This window comes from Tamandua tetradactyla, assembly GCF_023851605.1.
Source record: "Tamandua tetradactyla isolate mTamTet1 chromosome 22 unlocalized genomic scaffold, mTamTet1.pri SUPER_22_unloc_3, whole genome shotgun sequence".
In the NCBI taxonomy this organism is placed as follows: domain Eukaryota; kingdom Metazoa; phylum Chordata; class Mammalia; order Pilosa; family Myrmecophagidae; genus Tamandua; species Tamandua tetradactyla.
In genome coordinates, this window is record NW_027518253.1 from 1,003,368 (window position 1) to 1,029,686 (window position 26,319).

Below are 26,319 nucleotides of genomic sequence, written 5' to 3' on the forward strand. Positions count from 1 at the left end.
CAGCAGAGATCACCCTGACCCTTTCCACATAAGAAAGAACCTCAGATGAAAGTTAGCTGCTTTTCCTCTGAAGAACTAATGAAATAAATCCCCTTTTATTAAAAGCCAATCCATCTGTGATGTGTTGCATTCTGGCAGCTAGCAAACTAGAAAACCATCTTCTCTGACCACAATGGAATAAGGGTAGACATCAATAACTGAACAAAACTAGAAAATATGCAAATATATAGATGTTAAACAACCCAGTCTTAAACAACCAAAGGGTCAAAAAATTAATCACAACAGAAATCAAGAACTACTTTGAGATAAGTGAAAAGGAAAACACAACATACCAGAACTTATAGACTGCAGTGAAATCAATGCTCTGAGGGAAATTAATAGCTATGGAGGACTATACTTAAAAACAAAAAAATGGCAACAGATCAATAACTGAACTGCACATCTGAAGGAACTAAATGTCTTTTTTGTTTCTGATAGTTCATTCAACGTACAGTCTGTAAGATTCGTTCACCTAGTTGTATGCCTCACAACTTCATTCCTTCTTGCTGCGGCTCAATAGTCCATTGTATGTATGTATACACCATGATTCTCCTTTCCATTTCTTAGTTGTTGTATCCTGAGGCCACCTCCACACATTATGGATTGTGAACACTTTTGCCATAGACACCAATGTGCAAAAGTCCATTCGTGTGCCTACACTCAGTGCCCCTCATTTTTGAAGGATAGTTTTGCTGGGTATAGAATTCTTGGTTGGAAGTTTATCTCTTTCAGACTCTTAAACATATTACAACACTACCTTCTTGTCTCCATGGTGTCTGCAGAGAAATCCACACAAAGTCTTATTGAGCTTCTCGTATATGTGATGGATTGTTTTTCTCTTGCTTCTTTCAAAGTTCTCTCTTAGTCTTTGACATTTGGCAATGTGCTTAATAACTGTCTTCAGATAGGTCTATTTGGATTATGATGTTTGTGGTATGTTACATGTCTTGGATTTGTAATTTAATGTCTTCCATAAGAGATGGGAAAATTTCAGTGATTATTTCCTCCATTAGTCTTTCTGCTCCTTTTCCCTTCTCTTCTTCTTCTAGGACATATATAACATGCATATATTTGTGCCTCATGATGTCATTAATCTCCCTGAGGCCCTCTCCATGTTTTTACATTCTTTTACCTATATTTTCTATTATTTGTCAGATTTCAGATGTCCTGTCATGTAGGTCACTAATCTTTTCTTCTGTCTCTTCAAATCTATTGTTGTAGTCTCCAGTTTTTTTCATTCCTTCTCTTGTGACTTTCATTCCCATAAGTTCTATGATTTGTTTTTTTCACATTTTCAGTTCTTTTTTGTACTCACCCAAGGTCTTCTTTATATCTTCTGTAAATTCATTGATTTGATGTTTTTTAAACTTTGTTTGTTGTGTAGTATAAAATATACAAAGCAAAGAAATAAAAAAGGAAGAGTTTTCAAAACCTCTAAAAAGTGCTTACAGAGCAGAGCCCAGAGTTTGTCATGGGCTACCATACAATCCTGTCATATTTTTCATTCTAGCTGCTGAGAATATAGGTGACTAGAGGGCTTAAATACTTTTTTATCATCACAATCGACTTTTTTTTACTTCCTTTTGTGAAATTTAACGTATATACAAAAGTGTTATAAATTTCCAAGCACAGCACCACAATTAGTTGTAGAACATATTTCAGACTTTGATGTGGGTTACAATTTCACGATTTTAGGTTTTTACTTCTAGCTGCTCTCAAATACTGGAGACTAAAAGAGATATCAATTTAATGACTCAGCATTCATATTCATTTTTTAAGTCCTATCTTCTATGTATAATTCCACCATCAACTTTGATCTTACCACTTCTCTTTTTAGGGGTATTTGGGCTATGGCAATTCTAAATTTTATTTTTGAAAGTTTTGTCAATAATATGGTGTAGGTAAATGGGAATATCTGATGTTCTGGAGAGACTGTGTTATGTTTCAGGACTTATCTGTACCAGGGACCCATCTGGAGGTCGTAGGATTTGACACATTACTCTAGGTTACTCTAGTGCCTGAAACCCTTGTGGAATCTTTTAAATTGCCCTAGGTGTTCTTTAGGGTTGACTGGAATGGTTGTAGTTGGGTGTTGGCAGGTTATGATAGGTAGCAAGGTCTACCTGAAGCTTGTGTAACAGCAACCTTCAGAGTAACTTCTCAACTCTATTTGCATTCTCTCTGCCATTGATACATCATTAATTGCACTTCTTTTACCCCTTTTGGACAGGATGTAATTGTTGATCACAGGGTGCCAGGTCTGGATTCATCCTTGGGAGTCTTCTCTCACGTTGCCAGGGAGACTTTCACCCCTGGATGTCATGTCTCAATTGGGGTGAGGGCAGTGATGTCACTTGCGGAGGTGGGCTTCTTGAAGTCACATCTGAGCAACAGCAGAGGTCCTCCTGAAGTAACTCTTAGGCATGCCTATAGTCTAAGCTTCTCTGCTACCTACATAAGCTTCACAAGAGTAAATCTCATGGTTGAGGGCATGGCCTTTTGATTTGGGCATCCCTAAAATTTGACACAGTATCAGGGGGTTTCCTGATGGTGAGGTTTAATAGTTCCATATTGCTTCTCCCCTCCCTCAGGGGACGTTGTCAATACTTTTTGATTATCTACTTAATATACTATAGGATGTTTCTAAGCATTACAGTAATCTGTACAGGACTAAGGACCTCTTTCTTATTCTGTGCTTTTGTATGTTTCAACTTTTCAAATGAACTATACAGATAGGTTGAAGTAGATTATGCTCTATAGAAAATTTCAGTTCCAGATTAAATGGACCTCTCTTCCACTGGTCTCAAAGAGTATGTGTGGTTCTAAAATATAGACACTGTCTTTCTTACCCCTATGTTCTGAATTACTTTAACCCTAACCTGTTCACTTTCATTCTTATCTCTAAATATCAGGTTTTCTATATATAAAACAGTCTCTCAAGACTCAGAAATAATGATCACCACTCTGGACTTAATGTGTATGTTCTAAGAGCTTATAATCTATGTCCCTATTTCCTTATAAGCATTTTCTAAATGTGACCATGCCATTGTTCTTTTTTGTTTCTGGTGTATTTTGTCTCACCAAATGTCCCACATGTTCATTCACATCGTTGCATGCCTCACGACATTGTTTCAAGACATCACTTTGTCTTACTACTGCATAATATTCCATTGTATGTATATATCACGTTTTGTTGATCCACTCGCCTGTTGATGGGCATTTGGTTTGTTTCCATCTTTTGGCGATTGTGAATAATTTTTCTGTGAACATCAGTGTGCAACTGTCTGTGTCCTTGCTTTCAGCTCTTCTGGGTATATACCAAGTAGTGTTATTGCTGGGTCATATGGCAGCTTGATATTCAGTTACCTAAGGAATGACCAAACAGTCTTCCATAGTGTGCCCACCATTATACATTCCCACCAGCAGTGCCTAAGTGTCCCAGTTTCTCTACAACCTATCCAACATTTATAGTTCCCTGATTTTTTTATTAACAGAAAGAAAAAAAAAGAAATTAACACAACATTTAGAAATCATACCATTCTACATATGCACTCAGTAATTCTAAACATCATCACATAGATGCATGATCATCGTTTCTTAGTACATTTGCATCGGTTTAGAGGAACTAGCAACACAACAGAAAAAGATATAAAATGTTAATATAGAGAAAAGAAATAAAAGTAGTAATAATAGTAAAAAAACAAAAACAAAAAACAAAAAAAAACCCTATAGATAAACTTATGAAGCATTTAATAACATGGATGGACCTAGAGAATATTATGCTGAATGAGTCCAGCCAAAAACTAAAGGACAAATACTGTATGGTCCCACTGATGTGAACGGACATTCGAGAATAAACTTGAAATATGTCATTGGTAACAGAGTCCAGCAGGAGTTAGAAACAGGGTAAGACAATGGGTAATTAAAGCTGAAGGGATACAGACTGTGCAACAGGACTAGATACAAAAACTCAAAAATGGACAGCACAATAATACTTAATTGTAAAGTAATCATGTTAAAACCCTGATTTTTTTAATAGCAGCCATTCTTGTACATGTGAGGTGGTGTTGCATTGTAGTCTTGATCTGCATTTCCCTTACAGCCAGTGGAAATAAACACATCTTCATGTGCTTTTGACCATCTGTATTTGCTCTTCAGAAAAATGCCTATTCCTATCTTAGGCCTATTTTGTAATTGTATGGTTTGTTCTTGTGTTGTTGAGTTGTATGGTTTATTTGTATATACAGTAAATCAAATCCTGTCTGGTATGTGATTTCCAAATATTTTCTCCCATTGCGTTGGCTGCCTCTTCACCTTTTTGACAAAGTCTTTTCAGTTGCAGAAGTGTTTGATTTTGAGGAGGTAGTTACCCATTTATCTATTTTTTGTTTTGTTGCTTGTGCTTTGGGTGTAAAGCTTAGGAAGCTATGTCCTATTACTAGGTCTTGAAGATGTTTCCTTACATTTTCTTCTAGAAGCTTCATGGTGGTAGTTATTATATTTAGTTGTTTGATCTACTTTGAATTAATTTTTGTTTAAGGTGTAAGATAGAGGTCTTCTTTCATTCTCTTGGTAATTGATATCCATTTCTTCCATGCCCAAGTATTCAAAAGACTATTTTGTCCCAGCTCAGGGGATTTGGGGGCCTTGTCAAAAATCAATTGCCCATAGATTTGGTGGTCTATTTCTGCACTCTCAATTCAATTCCATTGGTCAATGTTTCTGGTTTGTGCCAGTACCATATTGTTTTGATCACTGTGGATTTATAATAGGTTTTAAAGTCAGGGTATGTTAACCCTCCCACCTTGTTTTTCTTTTTCAGCATACTTTTAGCTATTCAGGGTCTCTTTCCCTGCTGGATGAATTTGGTAGTTAGTTTTCCAAATCTTCAAAGTAAGCTGTTGAAATTTTGATTGGTACTGTGTTGAATCTGTAGATCAATTTGCAGAGAATTGACGTCTTAACTATATTTAGCCTTTCTATCCATGAGCAGGGAATGTCTTTCCACCTATTCAGATCTCCTTTGATTTCTTTTAGCAATGGTTTCTGTGTACTAGTCCTTTACACCCTTAGTTAAATTCATTTCCTAAGTATTTAATTCTTTTAGTTACCATTTTGAATGGAATTTTTTCCTTAACTGAATTCTTAGCTAGTTCATTGCTTGTGTATGGAAATGGTACTGATTTTTGTACATTAATTTTATATCTGTCACCTTGCTGAATTTGCCTATTAGCTCAAGGAACTTTGCTGTAGATTTCTCAGGATCTTCTAAGTATAATACCATATCATCTGCAAATAATAAGAGCTTTACTTCTTCCTTTCCAATTTGGATGCCTTTTATTTCTTTGTCCTTGCTAGAACTTCTAGCACAATGTTGAATAATAGTAGTGACAGTGGGCATCCTTATCTCTTATCTGATCTAAGGGGAAATGTTTTCAGTCCCTCTTCATTGAGTATGATGTTGGCTATCAGTTATATCGATACCAATATGATAATATTATCTGCATAGAAACAAAAAGAAGGAAAGTCACAACTCAATAACATAACTTCACATCTAGAGAAATTAAAAAAAGAAGGGCATGATAAACCTAAAGCTAGTTGAAGGAAAGAAACAAAGATTACAATGGTGGTCGTTAGTGAAATAAAATAGAGAGAGCAATTGAGAGAACAAATGAAACTAAAAATTGTTTCTCGGAAAAGATCAATAACATTGCCAATGTTTAGCCAGACTCGAAAAGAGAGAGAGGTTATATATTCCTAAAATTCAAAATGAAATTAGGGACAATATTATATATTGTGGAAATGAAGAGGAACATAAGTGAATAGTATGAACAATTGTTCATCAACAATCGAGAAATCTAGAAGTAAAGGGCAAGTTACCAGAAACAAACTACTTACCTAATTGACTCAAGAAGAAATAGAAAATATCAATGGATCTATAATAAGTAAACAGTTGTAATCAGTAATTACATATCTCCCAACAATGATGCATCTAGAACCAGACAGTTTCAGTGGTGAATTCCAGCAATCAAAGATGAAGTAACTCCAATATTTTCCAAATTCTTCCAAATTTAAGAGGAGGGAACTCTTCCTTCATCCTTTTATGAGGGTAACCTTATTGTAACACTGAGCTACATAAAGACATGACAAGAAAGAAAACTAAGAACCAACTTCCCTTATGAATATAGATGCAAAATCCTCAAGAAAACACTAGCAAATTCATCATCAGATTAATAAAAGAATTCTCCACCATGAACATGTGGGATGTATCTCACAAATACAATGATATTCAACATAAGAAAACAAGCAGTGTATTCACCACATTTGACAGAATGAAGAGTTAAATCACACGATAATCTCAATTGATGCAGGAAATGTATTTGACAAAAACCATTTTCTTTCATCATAAAATCACCCAGAAAGAATAAAATAAACTTCCTCAATATGATGAAAGGTATATATATATATAAGCATGGCAAAATTTTATACTTAGTGTTGACTTATGGCCTTCCTTTCAATTTCTGGGAGAAGAAAATGATGCTTAGCTTCATCTCTGCGATTTAGTATTGTACTTAAAGTCTTTGCCAAAGTAGTTAGACAATAGATTTTAAAAAGGACATCTAAATTGGGGAAGAAGTACAACTATCTGTACTCAGAGATGACATGATCCTTTGCATGGAAAACACAAAAACATCCAGAGGAAAACTTTTAACACTCATAAATGAAGCCAGCCAAATGCAAGCTACAAGATTAATGTGCAAGAATCAGTTATGCTTTACATACCAACAAAAATATAACTAACTGGAAGTTTTCAAAAAGTTCATTCACCACAGCATTTAATAACTTAAAATATCTGGGGATAACTTTTACTCAAGAAGTGAGGGACATCCACACTGAAAACTACAAAACATTGCTGAAGAAATTAGAGAAGACCCAGTGAATGGTAAGAGATCTGTTTCTTGGTTAGGAAAGATTAACATTATTAAGCTGTCAACAATAAGCAAATATGATCCATAGTTTGAATATAGTTTCTATAAAAGTCCTAGGAGCCATTTTAGAAGAAACATTAACAGTAATTCTCATTCACCTTGAATTACACTTCATCAGGAGTGCAGTACCACTTTAGGGTTTTGCCTTAATTTATTTACTTGTTTCTTGGCTTGTGTAGTCTGAGCGCTTTTGAGAAGAAACAATATCTTACTTGTTTTTTCCTCCTTAAACCATAGTTTAGTGTTTATTCAGGGTATTTCTGAATAAATATTTGTTGAATGACTGAATATAAATGGCGGAGAGAATTTAACAGATATTGACATCTTTGGAAGAGAAAGAAGAAGCAATGAAGCAAGAGGAAATGCTGCTGAGAAGAGGCAACCCCATGAAAGAGATCCTTCACAGGAGGAGACAGATCATATCCAAAAGATAATTTAGTGTACCCAGAATTTCTTTCCAGAATCAGCAATGGGGAAATACTTACAGGAAACCTTGCAATAATAGAGCCCAAACCTAACATGAGAAGACCTTCTCTGGGAGGAGAAAAACCACTGGGATAAGAGATGGGCATGAAGTTACAGAGCCTTCTCCCAAGATTCATAACTGTCACAAGTTTGCATTTTATTTTTGTTACCCATCTCTCGAGAACTCATATATCATGGAGTAGAGAGAAAAAAGAATACCTCCTTAATGAGTCCCATGGAATGAAATCCCTAAAAGAATGGAAAAGTTAAATGCTTCATCTACTGTAACCCAAGTCCACTTTTCCAATACCTGATGAGGAAGCAACACAATTGCATCTCCTAGAGACCTTATGAGTGTTTCCATCTCCCTGCCCTTCCCTGGAAGCAGAGTTTCCGATTTCCTCCATTATTCAAGGAAGAAGCTGAGTCAGTTAACTCAGACTCTTCTTTGATAATTTCTATATAAGTCAAAGAATCTTCACTGGAGAGGAGGAAATGTATTGTGAGCCCAGAGACCCCTTTCATCAGTTGTAACTTTAGGGGCATCAACAGGGAAGATGGGTAAAGAAACCTTAATCATACAAATTCATGCTGGTCAAAAAGCCTGATTGTGGAGGGAAATAGAGGATACACCAAATATCTCCTTTCTCTAAATCTGTCTTACTTGGGTTTAGCTTTCACTTAACGATTTCCATCATGAAAGTATTTGTATATCAACATTAAGTCATTTTTTTCTATTAATCATTCAACACATTATTCCTCAAATATTTTAGGCCAGTCACTCAGTACTATTCATCTACATATGAAATCTACCTCATTAGTATAGAATCTCAAGCTCTTTGGTAATGAGAAACTGCCAAAATTGCAGTTGGCATTTGAAAACCTTTCCCAAAAGATCTCTATTGCTGTTTATATTGTGAATGAGTTAATTCCATACTGTCAGGTCACATCAGGGATGAATTTAAGAGATGACTAGCAAAATATTATTATCCAGAATGTTATTTGTCAGATTGAAGTGGTGCCTCTTCTGTAGTGGAAGTGGTTCAATGTAATCATCTTGTCACTAAGTGGCTGAAAGATTCTCAAAGGAATGGTGACATAGCAGGTGGAGGAGATCTGAAAACACAGTGGCTTATTAGGGCTGTGAGGAATGGTTTGCTGGAGAGCAATATCTGCTGGACAAGCCAGGGAATTGCTTCTTGGTGCAGCTATCAAAAAAGCCTTTTGGTGTCTTTCCTGATGCTTTCCCCAGAGTTCTTCAGAAAGGCCTGTGCCTCCTTGTGGTTCCTCGTATTGTTTTGGATAGGAAATACTTCCTTGTGAGAATCCTCTTTGGGGTCACACCCCTCCCAGAATTTGCCGTCCATGCAAAAACAGCTGGGGGCAACAAAGGAAAATTAAAATAAAGACACTATAGAACAAAACAAAAACAAACAGAACAATCAAATTTCCCGAGAAGTAAGAGAAGAAAGGAAGCTTTCTCCTGGGGTAAAATTTGCACAAATAGTGCAATATTAAAAATTGTACTGCACACCCAGGGCAAAAAATAAGAACTAAAAAAATCTGATCAGTTAAACATGGACAATTCTAAAGGCCTAGAATAAATTAAGCCAAGTAACAAAGAAGAGATTTAACACAGAGCCAATCAACAATAAAGTCAACAAGAGGGAGAAACTGAAATTACAAGTGCAATGATCCAGATAATCAGATGCAATAATTTGCAAGCCATTCTAAGCACATGAATATATGGCTGAGGGAAGGGAAGAAATTAAAATTTTTAGGGGATGCAGAATTCAGAACCACTAATCAGAGACATTCAAACAAATGTCCTAAATCAATTCAAGAAGATGAAGGAAAGTATAGATAAAGAGATCAAGATGTTAAGAAGACACAGGAGGAATAAAAAGATTTGAAACAATGAAAAGAAAAGAAACAGAACTTTGGAGGATGAGAGGATGATAGAAAAGATTAAAAGTAACCTGGAGACCCAGGACAACACAATGAACTGGCAGTAGCAAGGACTGGCAAATTAGAAGATAACATAGAAATTTAGAGACTGGAGAGATAGAGAAAAGATGGAAAAATATGAGCAGTTTCTCAGGGACATGAATGACATCATGAAGTGCATAAAGATATGCTCAATGGGTGTCCCATAAGGATGAAAAATTAAAAAGGGTCATCAAACATTTGTTGAATGAAACATCAGGATATATTCAGGAAGCACCAGTAAAATTTGAAATGGGGAGTGGGCAGAGATGAAGGTACAGAGGTAGACTGGGGTCAGATAGCAGAGCATCTAGCCTTGCTGTCTGCCCAATGAGTCAAGACTTTGCTCCATAAACATGGGTGGGGCATAATGCAATTTGTGTTTCAGAAGGACACTGATACTGAGGACTTCTAAGTCACTCTGTAATGCATGCTGAGGGAATGGATCAGTCTCCACCTTCCTGACAATGTCTGAGAGACCTGGAGGCAGTACCACCTTAAACTCATCTGTGGCAATTCCCTGCCTGACCTGCACAGTCACCTGTGGAAACTTGGGGAAACCTGGGAGTGGCAACAGATGTTTGATGCAGAAAGCACAGTTGAGGAAAATTTGGCTGATATTTCCAAGACTTTGGAGAAATATAAATGTAAATACCCAGGAAGCACAACATATTCAAAACAGAATAAATTGCAATAGGCCTAAACCAGTACAATGTTGAAAAGAATGTCATATGTCACAAATAAACAATGAATCCTGAAAGCAGCAGGAGAAAAGCAATTCATCACATACAAAGGGACTGCAATGAGATTAAGGGTCAATTTCTCATTAGAATCCATGGAGGTGAGAAGGCAATGGTATGATATATTTGTCTCTGAAAGAGAAAGACTGACAGTCAAGAAGTCTTTATTTGGAGAAACAGTCTTTCACACTTATGTACAGTTAAAATATTCACATGTCAATGGGAAATATCTCTCACTCAAAAAATGTGAAAGGGAGTTCTGCAGGCTGAAAGGAAATAAGAGGAGAGACAGGCTTGGAGGAAGGCATAGAAAGTAAGTGTAACTTAAAGGGTAAAAAAAGGTAAATATAAGGATGACATGCAAAACTAAAAGAATAAAATATTCGATGTAATTACTGCCTTTAGAGTAAGAACACTGAATGTGAATGGATTGATGCACTCATCAAAAGATACAGATTGGCAGAATGCATGAAATGTATGATCTATCTAAAGGCTTTCTAGAAGACACCTTAAACAAAAGGAAACAAAGAGATTGACAGTGAAGGGATGAAAAAACATTCCACACAAACTGTAACTGTAACAAGCTATGGTAGTGACATGGTCAGGTCCATGTGTCAACTTGCCCAAGTGGTGTTACCTGCTTGTCTGGTTGGACAAGTGCTGGCCTATCTGTTGTGATGAGGACATTTCATAGAATTAAATCATGATCACATCAGCTGCATTCACAGCTGAATCCATTTGTAATCAGGGACACCTCTGCCCCATCTTCATCTCCCTGGGCTGTGTGGGAGATGAGTGGTTGCCACGGTGTTATTATCAATTCACAAGTGTCTTGGGTGCTCCATGGTGACCATAGGACCTGATTTCATTCATCTTTCATTTGGGATGTTCACACTGCTCCAGAACAAAGTGGCTTCTTTCTAGTGGGGGAGGAGGGAGCCTCTCCTCTTTGTAATAGGCCTGAGAATCTCCATCCTTTCACTGACAAGATGCTCAGCCTATCCTATTCCCCAGCCACAACTTGGAGCAAGAAAATAACTATAAAAGTCAAGTCTGGGGGGTTTCTAGTGATGGTTCCCATCATCTGGGCTGTAGAACAGTGCTGGGAGGGCCAGCCATGCACCACAGGACAAACCCCTCCAAGTACAGGGCCCAGCGACCTGGTGGGACATGACGTCAGCCAGAGGAGAGAAGAGAGCCCAGGAATCCAGACTCCCCGCACCTCCTTTCAGAGTGATGGGGAGGCAGAGTCCAGCATGGTCCATCTCCAGCTGGCCCAACTCGGTCTTTGCTCAAAATTAAAGCGGGATCAGCACTCCAGTATGTTTCCTGGGATTTCCCTTGTGTTATTTAATGGTTTGCAAAAGATTTAGCAAGAAGGGTGTTTTCTGTTGATTTGATTGCAGGATGGGAGCGTATTTATGCAGAAACAGCCACCACCCTCCTTAAAATAATTCATTTGACCTCAACTCTTTGTACCTGAAATCTGGCAAGGGTTTTCTTGCCCATCAGGAACTCGAGGGCAAGTCTGTCATCAAACCTTGTCGCCTAGCCTGAGCTGTCTCTCCTAGAGTAAGTGCAGTGTGACAGTGGGCAGGAGTCCCAGTGCCCGGGGCAGATCTGCTGCACAGTGTGGCTCAGGAATCTGTGGGTGCCACTCCCAGCTTTCCCCAAGTTGCCACAGGTGACCCTGCAGGTCAGGTGGGGGAGTGCCACAGAAATAAGTTTAAGGTGGCACTGCATCCTGGTCTCTCAGACATTGTCATGAAGGTGGAGACTGATCCACTCCCTCAGCATGCATTACTGAGTGGCTTAGAGGTCCCCAGGATCAGTGTCCTTCTGAAACACAAATCGCATATGTCCCACCCATGTTTATGGAGCAAAGTCCGACTCATTGGGCAGACAGCAAGGCTAGATGCTCTGCTATCTGCCTCAGTCTACCTTTGTACCTTCGTCCCTTCCCACTCCCCATCTCAAATTTTACTGGTGCTTCCTGAATATATCTTGATGTTTCATTCAACAGATGTTTACTGCACACCTATTCCATGCCAGGCCCTATACCACCAGGTAAATTAGAGAACAGACTTGGTCCCAGCCATCATGAAGCCTCAGGGAAACGAGTGTGGGGATTTCACCAAGCTCTGATCATGTCTATTCCAGTTATGCATTTTGGAACTGGGCCAATAACCACAAGATAGGTTAAGGGAGCCACTGAACACTGTGAGATGCTATACTAATATTGGACAAAATAGATTTTAAATGCAAAACTGTTTGCATCTGAGGGAGAATCTGATTTGTCAGAGTTGCTATCAAAATATTCAAATGGCCAAAATTCAGTAGAGAAGTGAAGATAAAGATAGAGGAAGGCACAACGCATTGAAAGGAAAAAAATATATGCAACCTCAAAGAAAGGCTGACGTTGGAAGAACTAATCAAAGACATCAAGTGAACTCTTCTATATAGGTTCAGTGAGCTGAGGGAAAACATGGACTTAGGACTCAACAAAATTAAGGAGATGATATATGAATATAGGGAAGAATTAGAAATTTTGAAACAGCTGTTTGGTAGTTCCTCAGAAATTTAACTATAGAATTGCCATATGATTCAGCTATCCCACTACTGGGAATATATTCAGAGGAACTGAAAGCAGGGACATGAATGGACATTTGAACAGCAATATTTATAGTGGCATAGAGATGGGAACAGCCCAAATATCTATCAACAGACAAGAGGCTAAACAAACTATACATATACATATGATGAAATACCAGGCAGCTATAAGACAGAATAAAGTTATGAAGCATGCTACAACCAGGATGAATCTTGAGGATGTTTTGTTGCACAAAATAATCCAGAAACAAAAGGAGAAACCTGTATAGTCTCGCTAATATGAACTAACTATAATGAGTAAACTCTGAGGGTCAAAGTTGAGGAACACAGGCTATCAAGAGATAGAAAGAGGGTCGAATTTGGGCACTTGATGCTGAAAGAGTACAGAATATTCAACATGATTGATATTCAAAATCCAGAAATGGACACCACAATGCTATGTGATGGCTGTAAGAAAAAAGATATATCAAAGCTAAATGTCAACACAGGGGTATATAAGGGAGGGATACATGATTTTTGTTGTAGTTGCCTTATTTTTTTTCTTCTTTTTTGGTGAAAGAAATGGTCATGTTCTCATATAGATTCTCATATGCAGCAGTGAAAGCATAATCATGTGAATATAGTGGGAACCATGGATGGTTTACTTAGGATGGATTGTATAGTGTTTGGATAAAACTGTTTGAAAACAAACAGAAAGTTATGAGGGCTAGAGAAAATGTGGAGAGAGAGATATATGTGTTCAGTGTTCGTAGGGAAGTTGAATGGTGCAGCCTCTCTGGAGGGCAGTGTGATGGTTCCACAGGAGGCCAAAAATAAAGTTGCCATAGGATCCTGCATCCCAGTTATTAGATATTTATGTGTAAGAATGGAAAGCAAGGATTTGAATAGACATTTGTATACTGATGTTTATGGTGGCAGCTTTCATGATTTGCAATGGATGGAGATGGCCTAAGGGTACATCAGCTCATAAACACGAAGGTCAAACTGTGGTGTAACATCCAATGGAACATTGAGTGGCTACAAGAGGAATGAAGTTGTGAGGGGTGCAACTAGGTTAATGAACCTTGAGGACAGTATGTGGACAAAAATAAGCCCAGAACAAAAAGACAGATATTATAACACTTCACTAATATGCAGGAACTTTGATATGCAAACTCAGAGTTGACCTCTTGAGCATAGATTATGAGCAGAAAGCCTATTGTAAAAGCTCCTTTTCTATAGCAGTTACATTTATTCCTGAGTTTTAACTGTTATTTCTAAATTCTTAAGTGCTGAGTTCATTGTGTAAGACCAGATCCTTCCCTGGAAATTTGAGTATCTGTGCAACACCAAAGATTGAGAGAGATCTGAAGCTAGGAAAGCTAATATTCCTCCATACAGCAATTGTTACAAAAGCTGAAAAAGACACAAACTTCAATTAGAGATATGAAGGAAGATGATCTGGTTAGGACAAGGGTAAATCAGACTACAGGGTAAAGGATGATAATAAGTGTATTTTAAGACATTAACTTCTATATGATACCAAAGGAAGAGCTGTTTATTTGGAACAAAATTTATATTTTCAATAGCACTGTCCTTAATTTAACTTGTACAGCCAGTTTACTCAATAATCCATACTCATGGAATCTTGAATAGTGAATGAGATCATGTGGTTTGAAGAAGTTAGTGTGATGTCTTGATACATCCCAGAGTAATCTGGGCAGAAGATAAAAAAGATTTGAAAAGTCCCCTTTAAGCACTTGGGAAAAATATGGAGATATTAAACTTCTCCATATAAGGAAGACCTGATATCGTCACAAGCATTGGGTAGTACCAATTTAATAGGCCAAGACTAAGATCTTGGGGTTTGCCCTCATGAAACATAGTCCTGAGTCCTGAAAAGAAGTTAAGACTTGTAATTATGCCTAAGAGTCACACCAAGGGAACTTATTTTGTTGCTCAGATGTTGCTCCTCTCTTTAAGCTTTCTCCACAGGCAAACTGACTGCCTTCCCCCTATATGGGACATGACTCCCAGGGCTATAAAACTCCCTGGTCAAATGGAACATGACTCCTGGAGATGAGCACGGCTTTAGCATCGTAGGATTGAGAAAGACTTCCTGACCCAAAGGGGGCAGAGAAATGAAGCAAAATGAAGATGTCAAGTACAGTCAAGAGGTCATTCTAGAGGTTATTCTTATACATGAAATGGATATCCCTATTCATTATTTTTCTGGGTATTGAAAAAACTAGATGGAAGTACTTGAAACAAAATGTAGTCTGGTCTTGAAGATGATTGTATAATATATAGTTTTTATGATGTAAGGAGTGATTGTGAAAATGTTGTGACTGTCACTACACTTACCCAGTGTATGGACAGATGAGTAAGAGCATAAAGATAAAATAAATAATAAAGGGGGAAAGGGGGAAGGATGTTGTGGATGTTCTGTTTTACTTTTATTTTTATTCTTATTTTTATTGTTTATGAAATAATGAAAATAGGTTTTGATGATCAATGCACAGCTATATGATGATATCGTGAACACTGACCATATGCCTTGGATGATTATATGGCATGTGAATATATCACAGAATATTGCATTTAAAATAAACTGAACAATGCAAGTGCTATAGAAAATGTTGACAGACACTGTTGGTAGGGAAGTTGAATGGTGCAGCCCCTCTGGAGGGCAGTGTACTGGTTCCATAGGAGGCTAAGTATAGGGTTGCCGTATGATCCTGTAACCCCAATATTAGGTCTACAAGTGGAAGAACTGAAACAAGGGTCACATCTGTACACAGGTGTTCATGGCAGCAATACTCATGATTTGCAATGGATTTAGATGGCCTAAGGGTACATTGACTAAGGAATAGAACGCAAAACTGTGGTGTATACATATGATGGAACATTGAGCAGCTTCCAGAAGGAATGAAGCTGTAAGACATGCAACAAGGTGAATGAAACTTGAGGACATAATGTTGAGTGAAATAAGCCAGCACTGAAAGGACAAATATTGTATGGTGTCTGTCCTGGTTTGAAAGGATTACGTACCCTAGAAAAGCCACATTTTAATCTTGATCCATCTCATGGAAGCAACTGTTTCTTTCCTGAATAGGGAGTGAGATCTTGTTTTTCTATACAGATTAACATGAGTTTTCCTTAAACAAAAACTTCTAATAAAATAAAAGCATCAAATAGAGCATCAGTGGTTGAAACATACATTTATGAAAATTTAAATATTCCCTGAAGTGGAAGTCCAAGAAACTTGGCAGCAATAGAAACCAAAGTGGAATCCAGAAAAATACATTAGACAGTAAAAAACAAATTTATGTTTGTAGATTTTCCCTAATTACTGCAGTTATTGAAAGTAAACCATTTCTTGCCATCATATTTCTTTCATACAGCACAACAAAACTTCTCTGCTTAATTCAAGTGATTCTTTTGTTCCACTGACTCTGTTTCCACCCAAGGTAGCAGAGAAAAGCAAAGCCATCTTTTCAAAACTTAAAGGTATGAAACAGATCAATAATCTGAGTTTGCATGATTTATCTCAGAGCTACATGGTTGCATTGAATATTTCTCAGGAGGGTGATCTGAAATTGAGGGAAAATGAGAATGTTGATATTGGTGGAAGACCACTAGGACATGTTGTACAAGACCCTCTCATCCAACATTGGAACTCTGTCATTAGCTTCTCTTTGAAATATAGCTGTTGTCAAGTGTGGACGAATTCATTCTTCCTATGTATCACATACATGCCCTTTGACACTGGCTACATTTCTATGGTGCCTTCTTAGTGGTGAGGACCCTGCTCCTGCTTTCTACAGTGTATGAATTTAAATCGTGCTCCCTGTTTCTGAGAGTGTTTTTTCTGACTTCTTTTACTGTTGACAATTCATCTTCCAACAGAAAACATGCATCTCTTTTGTATGCCTTAAATTTTGTATGGAAAGGTCTCAGTAATAAGTTATTGGATGTATCCAATTGAATACTATTGAGCAGAGCATACTGACTCAAAATTAGTCTTCTTCTCCTTCTATATAACATAACATTGAAAATTTGAAGACAAGAATCAAATCCCCTATTTCTGCTGGAAAAATAATAGCATGTTCCTCTGTAACATGGTGTTTAACTCTCACCATGATCCCTGAAAATTTCTTTTGCAGATGTCTAAATTGTAATGACTCTTTAACATTTTCCTTCAAACAAAACTCTATGCTAAACTTCTTTCACCAAAAGCACCCAATTTGATTATTTTTTTCTTGTATCCATACATAGAGTCTTCAAGAATAAAATTTAATTTTCTGTGAGAACAAATCTATCCCCTGTATTCAGATTCAGTCATAATTTTTATCACTTAATTTAATGGTTCTGGAGAAGAACAAAGTTGTGCTAAAAATCTCAGGAATTTTTTCATCTAAGAAAAAATTGGAATCTTTGGAATGGTAATAGAAGTAAAGCTTGAAGAGTTGGTGTTTATGGCAGAATAGTAATGGTTTCTGTTACTCAGTACATGTTCTACAAATATGTTTTCTTCTGAACCTGTCTACTAGCTGGATGCATTGGAAAGAAAACAGAAAGTCTTTGAAAATTTTGAAATTTTGAAAAAGATATAATCGCCTTTCATCCTGAAGGACACTGAAGTGTAAGTAAGTTTGGCATCCTGTATGGCATCTACATGATATGATGTGACATGGATGAGGTGGGCTAGCCCTTGACAGGCATTTCACCCTCCTTCCAGTTTGTGTTCATGTGTTGGAGGGGATGGTGAACAAGCAGGTGCATGCGTAATCAATATTTATGGGAAAATCTTACTACCTGAATTGCAGAAAATGTTGCATTTGCCAATCTAACACATTAATGAAATCTTGATTGTACAATATTCCTGAGGATAGTAGAAGCATCACATTTACTGGCTAGACTGCTTTCTAAGTGTTTCTTTTTTCTTTCAGTTTTTCTTCCTAGTTGAAAGACATACCTCTAGTTTCATCAGAAATATTTGAGAGTATATGCCTACTAAATTTCTTCAGAAACTTTTTAGAGATTTTTACTGAATAGGTACAGAGTACTTGAAATGACAAATGGTTTTCACCAAAAGCATATAACACAAGAGCAGCTTATTTCTGCATTTATGGAGGCAATACACTTTCACCCCTCCAGTAATTAAAATAATTTTATATGTCCCTAATGACCTGTTTTAAACATTGACCATTGAATATTTAGGCAGAAGAGTCCACTTCAATACTGAATCTTGGGAACATATTTCAAGATGTCAAATGATTTAAAGAAAATACAGAATATATCCTTATATTCTGTATTTTGATGGATGTGAAAGGTTTTTTGATGGATGTGAAATAGAGATAAAATTATAGTAATTAAGCAAATAGCATATTAATTTATACACACTGCTAAGAGTCATTTGATTTACATTTCACAGTATTTAACCTCTGTTAATAAAGAGTAAATTTCTGAACTTGAGGCCAAGGATTCTTGCACATAGAGACTGCCTCAGCAGGAAATTATTTTTAAGGCATTCTTTATGTCCTTGTTTCTAAGACTGTAGATAAATGGGTTCAGCATGGGAGTGACCACTGTGTACATCACAGAAACTATTGTACTTGCCCTTGAGCTTTCTGTAGCTGTGGAACTAAGATAAACTCCAAAGGCTGTACCATAAAACAAGGACACCACTGAAAGATGAGACCCACAGGTAGAAAATGCTTTATACTTGCCTCCATGTGATGAAATTCTCAAAATAGAGCATGCAATCTTAGTGTAAGAGAAAAGGATGCCTGTGAGTGGAATACCACCCAGAATTCCAGTTGCAAAATACATCATTAGGTCACTGAGGAAGGTGTCAGAACATGCAAGCTGGATTACTTGTGTAAATTCACAAAAAAAGTGGGGAATGTCCAACTCTGTACAAAAAGTCAATCGCAAAACCATTAGGCATTGTAAAAGAGAGTCTAGAACACTCAATATCCATGATGCCAGCAGTAGGAGACCACAGAGACTGGGGTTCATGATGACCATGTAGTGTAGTGGGTGACAGATGGCCACGTAACGGTCATAGGCCATCATGGTTAAGAGGAAATTGTCTAATCCTCCAAAAACCATGAAAAAATACATCTGGGTGAAGCAGTTTCCATAACTTATAGTTTTGGTCTCTCTCTGGATGTTCACCAGCATCTTTGGGACAGTGGTAGAGGTTAAACAGATGTCTGTAAAAGACAGATTAGCAAGGAAGAAGTACATGGGCGTGTGCAGGTGGGCATCAGAGATGGTGGCCAAGATGATGAGCAGGTTCCCAATGAGAGTGACCAGGTACATTGTCAGGAACAGAGCAAATAAGAGGGGCTGCACTTCTGTGTCTTCTGAAAGTCCCAGGAGGGTAAATTTTGAAACACTTGTTTCATTCTCTAATTCCATGTAAGTCATGAAACTGCTGCAGCTAAGTCATGAAACTGCTGCAGCAGAGACAAGAGAAAGGCAGGTTTAGGTACAAGCCACTCTCAGCAAATTAACATAAATGCTGTGGTTTATATTGGAACCATATTGAAATAATTGTTTTATTAATTATATACAGATTTAGTACCCTCTAATTCAAAATATCAGAGTGAATATGTGTTCCTCCTTCTCCTTTATGCTGTTCTTCACAAGCCATTCTTGTCCAGAGTCTTGAAATTATGCTGAAAGTAATATGTTCCACTACAAATGCTCTTAGAGTTTATGTTATTCAAAAATCATTTGACCAGTTATTCTGCACTATGTAATGAAAAAGTTGGGACATGCATATTGATATTTTTATTGTAATCAATATTACTAAATTGCACACTTGAAAATGGTTAGGCTGTGAAATTTTGTTATATATAGATTATGACATTAAAATTTAAAATAAATAAAGTTTTCCATCTTTATGGATAGAAAGATCAATATTGTTAATATTCTATTTCATTTCCACCTGATCTGCACTTTCAGCTCATTCCCATCCTCAATGGCAGGAAGTCAGTTTATAGATATTGACAAACTAATTCTAAATTTTACAGTGAAAGGCAAAAGTCCTAGATTGCCCAAACAATACTGAAAAAAAACAAAGTTGTAAAATCAGTACTACCAGATTTCAAGTTCAACTATACAGACATGATGATCAAACTATGTATTGGTGAAATAGAAACATGAGCTAATCTAAAAGAATTCATTAGACACACAATAAAATGTTGGGGAACCCAAAAACATACTCACCTAAGCACAGCCACCTGGTCTTTGACAAAGTTGCAAAATAAATTTAATGGAATAATTACAATCTTTTCAACAACTGTTGTGGAACAATGGCATACACATGCAAAACAGAAAAGGAACTTAGCAAAGCACTGTATACATTTCACAAAAATTAACTCAAAATGAATCTGTACTCAAAATTAAAATGTGAAGTATAATACTTCTAGAATAAAAGATCCAAGAAAACCTGTTGGACTGTGCTTTGGTGATGAGGTTTTAGAAATAGCACCCAAATCGTGATCCATAAGAGAAGAATATTTAAAAATTGGACTTTATTAAAATTTAAAACTTATGTGATGTCAAAAACATTGATAAATGATTTCTATCTAACATGGAAAGAACTCTTAACACCCAGCAGTAAGAAAGGAAACTCCCCATTAAAAATGGGTGAAAAATCTGAGCAGAAAAGGAAATTAAGAAGATATGCAGATGACAAATAAGTATGTGAGAAGATGCCCCATCATTTGTCAGTAAAGAATTGCAAAATTAAACTGCACTGATATACCATCATACAGCTCTTAGAATACATGAGAACCTAAACACTGACAATACCAAGGGATGTTGATGATGGGGATCAGTTCAGACTCATTCTCTGCTAGTGAGAACACAAAATGGTGTAGCCAAAGTACAGTTCAGCAGTATTTAGCAAAATTAAACATAGTCTTACCATTCAGTCCAGAAATAGTTCCCTTAGATAACCAGCTGGTTTGACTTCTTGTGTACACACAAAAAACCTACAAAAGAATGTTTTATAGAAGCTTTATGTATAATCTCCAAAATCTGAAGACAATCAAGATGCTCTTTAAGGTCAATGGATAAACACACTCTGCTATGTCTGTACAATGGAATATTACTCCCTGATAAAAATGAATTTTCTCACAAGTCAAAAAAGTCAAGGATACATCTGAATTGATTACTGATAATTGAAGCAAACCAGTTTAAATATCCTGTATAAGTATATATCAATTATATGACTTTCTGGATTAGTCCAAATAATAGAGACAATAAAATGATCACTGCTGATTTCCAAAGGATTGGGAAGAGGGAAGAAGGTGGAATAGGTGAATGAGAAAGCAATTTTCAGAGCAGTGAATCTATTCTGTATATTCCTATAATAACCAACACATGACTTTATGCATTTGTTAAAACACATTGACCTTTACAACACAAAGAATAACCTTTAGTATATGCAAGAAAAGAGATTAATTGTCAAGGCAATAAGAATGCCAGGATGGAAGGCAAAATGTGATAAAACAATCTAATTGTATTACAAACAAATGGAACATGCTTACTGAGGGGATGAGGGGAAAAGGTTCTGAAATGGTAATACTAGATATTAGTGGAGTCTGGAAAATGAAGGGAACAGAAAGCATAAGTACTGTATTCTAGTGGATAAAGTTTATCTCATCATAGTGTAGATTGACAATTGTTTCACATCTGCACATGTATTCTTGAATCAAGCAATAAAGTAGATGATAGAAGGTGAGAAGAATATGCTTTCCACTGCAGAGTGGGTGGTTAACTATAAGCAAGGGGAGAAAGCTAGAATGTTCTGCCCAGTATTGGTTTAGAGTGAGACACATTAGCATGAGTAGGTTAATATAGATAGAGGGTTACATGTAGACATATTCATGGGTTTGTGTACATGCACAACTTGGCAGACACACATATATTTTCTTATTCTGTAGTGGACAGTGCCTAGATGTTCTAGTAATATGGAATGCACATAGTGCCTAGACCTTAATTTTAACTCCATTCTTCAATAAAAGTTTCCCTGGAGAAATGACTGACCCTAGACCTGGAACAGAAATATACAGGAAGAGCCTGGAGCAGCTTGTATTACCAGAAATTAGGTAGGTACTAAAATAAAGCACTCAATAATCAGGATAAATTCAAGAGACCCAGAGCACCTGTGAAAGATATCCCATTGGCCAACTGAAATAAACTTCACAGCAAAATAGTTTTGTATCACAACCCAAAGTATAAAATAAACATCATGAGTTTATAATGATTTGAATATGTTATTTATTATATGAGGAAGAAGGCAAAGGTCTCCCATGCAGATGCATTCCAATGACTTATGTAGATACTGCTATCCCAGTAAGGTGAAGTTAATTCCCAACCATAAAGTGTGTTCTTCACATACTATTTCCCTTCCAAAGGTGATATATGGAAAAGCAGGGGAATGAGGAACTTTGAAGTGGGGAAACCTGACAAGCATTGTTGTTGAACATCAACATCTACAGTGAAGAGTCATATTGATGAGATGTACCCTGGATACATAATGCAAATAAAATAGAATTTTGTCTTTGGTGCTTTTCTCCATAATGCATAATGTCATTCTAATCATGAAGACAACATCATACAAATTCCAACTGAGGGACTTTTTACAATATACTTGACCAGCACCCCTGAAAAATATCCATGTCATAAAAAACAAGTAGAGTCTGAGAAACCGTAGTTTATAACAATTAGACAAAATGTACTATTGTGGATGGAAGATGTTCAGAATAGGGAAAATGGATGTGATGTTCTGGAAACTGTCTGTACTATCCTTGCAATTTTCCTGTGAGTCTCACACTGTTTTTAAAAATACATTTATTAAAATGTGAAAATATTAGTGAAATGCAAAAACCTATGAAACCAACTCTGTTCTTCATTCCAGATGGGATTATAAGCCTTGGAAAAGAATATGGCTCTGCTGTAAGACTCACATTCAACACTTATTAGATCATAACGGAGATACCAATTTCATACAATTGACAGAATTTAAAAAATAATGACAATATAGTGTCATACATTGTGTTTAGTATTAATGAAGAATATTTTTATACACTGTGATTCAACCCCACCCAAAATCATTCCCCAAACCTTCAAGCCCACTGCAACTGGGCTATTTCCATCCCCCATCATTTCCCAGGAATTTGACAACAGAAAATGATCCAGAAATCTCCACAGGGAAGAATTTTCTTTAACATCACCTTCTAAAAACCCTGCACTGACTCTCCAATAACTTCAAACATAAATATTAATCTTGTGGACAATGGCTGCAGACAACCTTCCCCAGCTCATGTTGCTTTTCTTACACTCTCACTCTCATTGTGATCAGGTATTAAGATCGACTTTTAAACCTAACTACACCTTACAATTGCATTGATTGCACATTTGTGTCCTTGTCTTCTTTTCTTGGAGGGGTTATATCCTCTTCTTCTCTTAGAATTGCTAGTGTAAGGAAAAGTTAATCCTCCTACCAGGGTTAGTACAATATCCAGCACCCTTGGGAAGCCTTCTCAAACCTCAACAGATGAGTCCAAACTTTTGGATCCACTTCACCAGGACTTCGCTTTCCACCTCAGGATGTTGCATGTGCTCATTTCTATATTTTTTGCCATATTTAGATGCAATGTCTTTGAAATAAAGAACATTGTCTTACTCATTCATTTATTCTGAGAGTAACACTTAGTGCCTACCATGAAGAAATTAATGAATGGGTTTGTGTTGAATGACCTTAAGAAAAAATTGATAGATGTGGTCAACAATGTACTTCCATGAAGGAAACCCGTGAGTGTGAGATAACATTAGATGAGACAGTTACAGGAAAGAAGATACTTTATTTACTCATTGTGTCCCTTGACCACAAGCTTTTTACTTGGGTAAGACTTTTAGATTATTATCTCTCTGTGTTGTAGTTGTTGATACCCCTAAAGTTACTCTCAATAAATGGAGTCCTGGACTCATAATACATTCCCCACACTCATGACCAGACTCTATGACTCACCCAGAAATTATCAAAGAAGATTCTGAGCTCACCAATGCTGTCTTCCCTGAATGATGGATGAAGTTGAAAGCTCTGCTCCCGGGAAGGGCAGGATGATGTAAATACTCTTGAGGTCACTAGAAGGTAAAATTATGTTTTCACCTCAGCAGAGATTGGTATACCAGGCTTGAGATAGTGTAGGCAAAGCATTTATGTTCCCTTCTTTTATGAATTTAATTCCCATGAGGTTCATTAATGAAGTATTCTTTTGCCTTTCTGTTCCCTAAGATATGTAGCTCTCTCAAGGGAAAAAAAGTAATGAAATGAAAACATAGTCTATTTTGACATTTGGGAGAAAGCGTTGGAGCTTCTTGTTCATCTCTTATCCCAGTAGACTCTCACCTCTCTTTAGCTGTGGACTCTAGTACTGCAAGTTTTCCGATAATGAGTTTCCTATCACTCATTCAGAATAAAGATCCTTGGAGCACTAAAATATTGTCTGTGATTTCTATCTTCTGGTATTCATTCTGATTTAGTGTGGTGCCTTCTCTCAACAAAATTTCTGTGTGTTTTGCTGCTTTTATATTTTCTCCCCAATAGTTAGCAATATCTGTTCAACTCATTCAACTACTTATTTTCAATCATTCAAAAATATGTGTTCAACAGACAGCTATCCTACAATAAATCTTGTATTAAAGGGAGAATCTGATTGCCAGAGTTACCTATCAACATATTCAAATGACCACAATTCACTAGAAGATTTAAAGATATATAAAGAAACAGAAAGACACGACTCATTCAAAAGAAAAATTAAATACAAACTCAGAAGTGCTGACACTAGAAGAACTAATCAAAGACATCAAATGAACTCTTCTATATAGGTTTACTGAACTAAGGGAAAACATGGGCATAGAACTCAAGGAAATCAAGAAGATGATGCATGAATAAAGGGAAGAATTAATAACTTTGAAAAGGTAGTTTGGTACTTCCTCAGGAAGGTAGGTATAGAATTGCTGTATTATTCAGCTATCCCATTACTAGGAATACATTCAGAGGAACTGAAAGCAAGGACACAAATGGACATTTTGCAGAACAATATTTGCAGTGGCCTAGTAATGGAAACAGCCCAAGTATCTACCAATGGACAAGAGGCTAAAGAAACTGTACTATATACATATGATGGAATACCAGGCAGCTATAAAACAGAATAAAGTCATGAAGCATGCAGCAACGTGGATGAAACTTGAGGATGCTTTTTGCACAAAAGAAGTCAGAAACAAAATGACAAACACTGTATTGTCTCACTAATATGAACTAACTATAATGAGCAAACTCTGAGAGTTGAAGTTGAGGAACACAGGATATGAAGAGAGAGAAAGAGTGTCGAATTTGCACATTTGATGCTGAAGGAGTACACAATATTCAACAAGATTGATAGTCAAAATCCAGAAATAGATACCACAATACTATGTGATAGTTGCACAATATTGTAAGTAAAATGAACAAAGCTGAATGTGAGTATGGTTGAAAGTGTAAGCCTAGGGGCTTGTGTGACATCAGAAGGAGAGATAGAGGATAAAACCTGGATTCTATAACTTAGCAATATCTGGAAAGTTTGTACATGAGGGAGAATAAGTGAATTTCATTATTGCAGGGTGTCAAAAATGGCATGGCATATGAAAAAATACAATTAATGCAGAGTAGGACATAGTTATTAGTAGCATTGCAATATTCTTTAATTAACTGTACAAAAAAGCAATATACCAAAACTAAATATCAACAAAGGGGTATATAAGGCAGGCTATGGGGTTCTCGGTGTAATTTCCTTATTTTTCTCTTCTTTCTTGGCAAAGGAAATGGGAGTGTTCTCATATAGACTGTGGCAGTGAAAGTATAACCATATGAACATACTGTGAACCACTGATTGTTTACTTAGGGTGGATTGCGTGCTGTTTGGATAAACCTTTTGAAAACAAACAAAAAGATACAAGGGCTAGAGAAAATGTGGAGAGAGAGATGTATGTGTTCACTGTTGTTAGGGAAGTAGAATGGTGCAGCCCCTCTGTAGGTCAGTATGGTGGCTCCACAGGAAGCCAAATATACAGTTGCCATAGGATCCTGCAACCCTGTTATTAAGCATCTACTTGGAAGAAATGAAAGCAAGGATTTGAATAGACATTTGTATATGGTGTTTATCGCATCAGTTTTCATGATTTGCAATGGATGAAGATAGACAAAGGGTACATCAGCTGATAAACAGAAGGTCAAACTGTGGTGAAATATCCAATAGAACATTGAGCAGTCTGCAAGAAGGAATGACATCAAAAGGCATGAAACTCGGTTAATGAACTTTGAGGACAGTATGTGGACTAAAATTACCCAGGAACAAAAATATAGATAACACTTCACTCATAAGGACCAACTATGATGCGCAAACTCAGAGAGTTGGCCTCTAGAGCACAGATCATGAGGAGAA

General features: G+C 36.8%; 1 protein-coding gene across 1 annotated transcript; it reads right to left on the reverse strand.

Annotated features, from left to right (window-relative positions):
* Positions 1-18,248: 18,248 nt before the first annotated feature.
* On the reverse strand, positions 18,249-19,237 carry LOC143672979 (olfactory receptor 7A10-like). Its single transcript, XM_077147384.1, has 2 exons — positions 18,333-19,237; positions 18,249-18,300 (listed from the first exon to the last, which is right to left on the reverse strand). The coding sequence occupies exons 1-2, from the start codon at positions 19,235-19,237 to the stop codon at positions 18,249-18,251; spliced, it is 957 nt and encodes a 318-aa protein (XP_077003499.1).
* Positions 19,238-26,319: the final 7,082 nt, after the last annotated feature.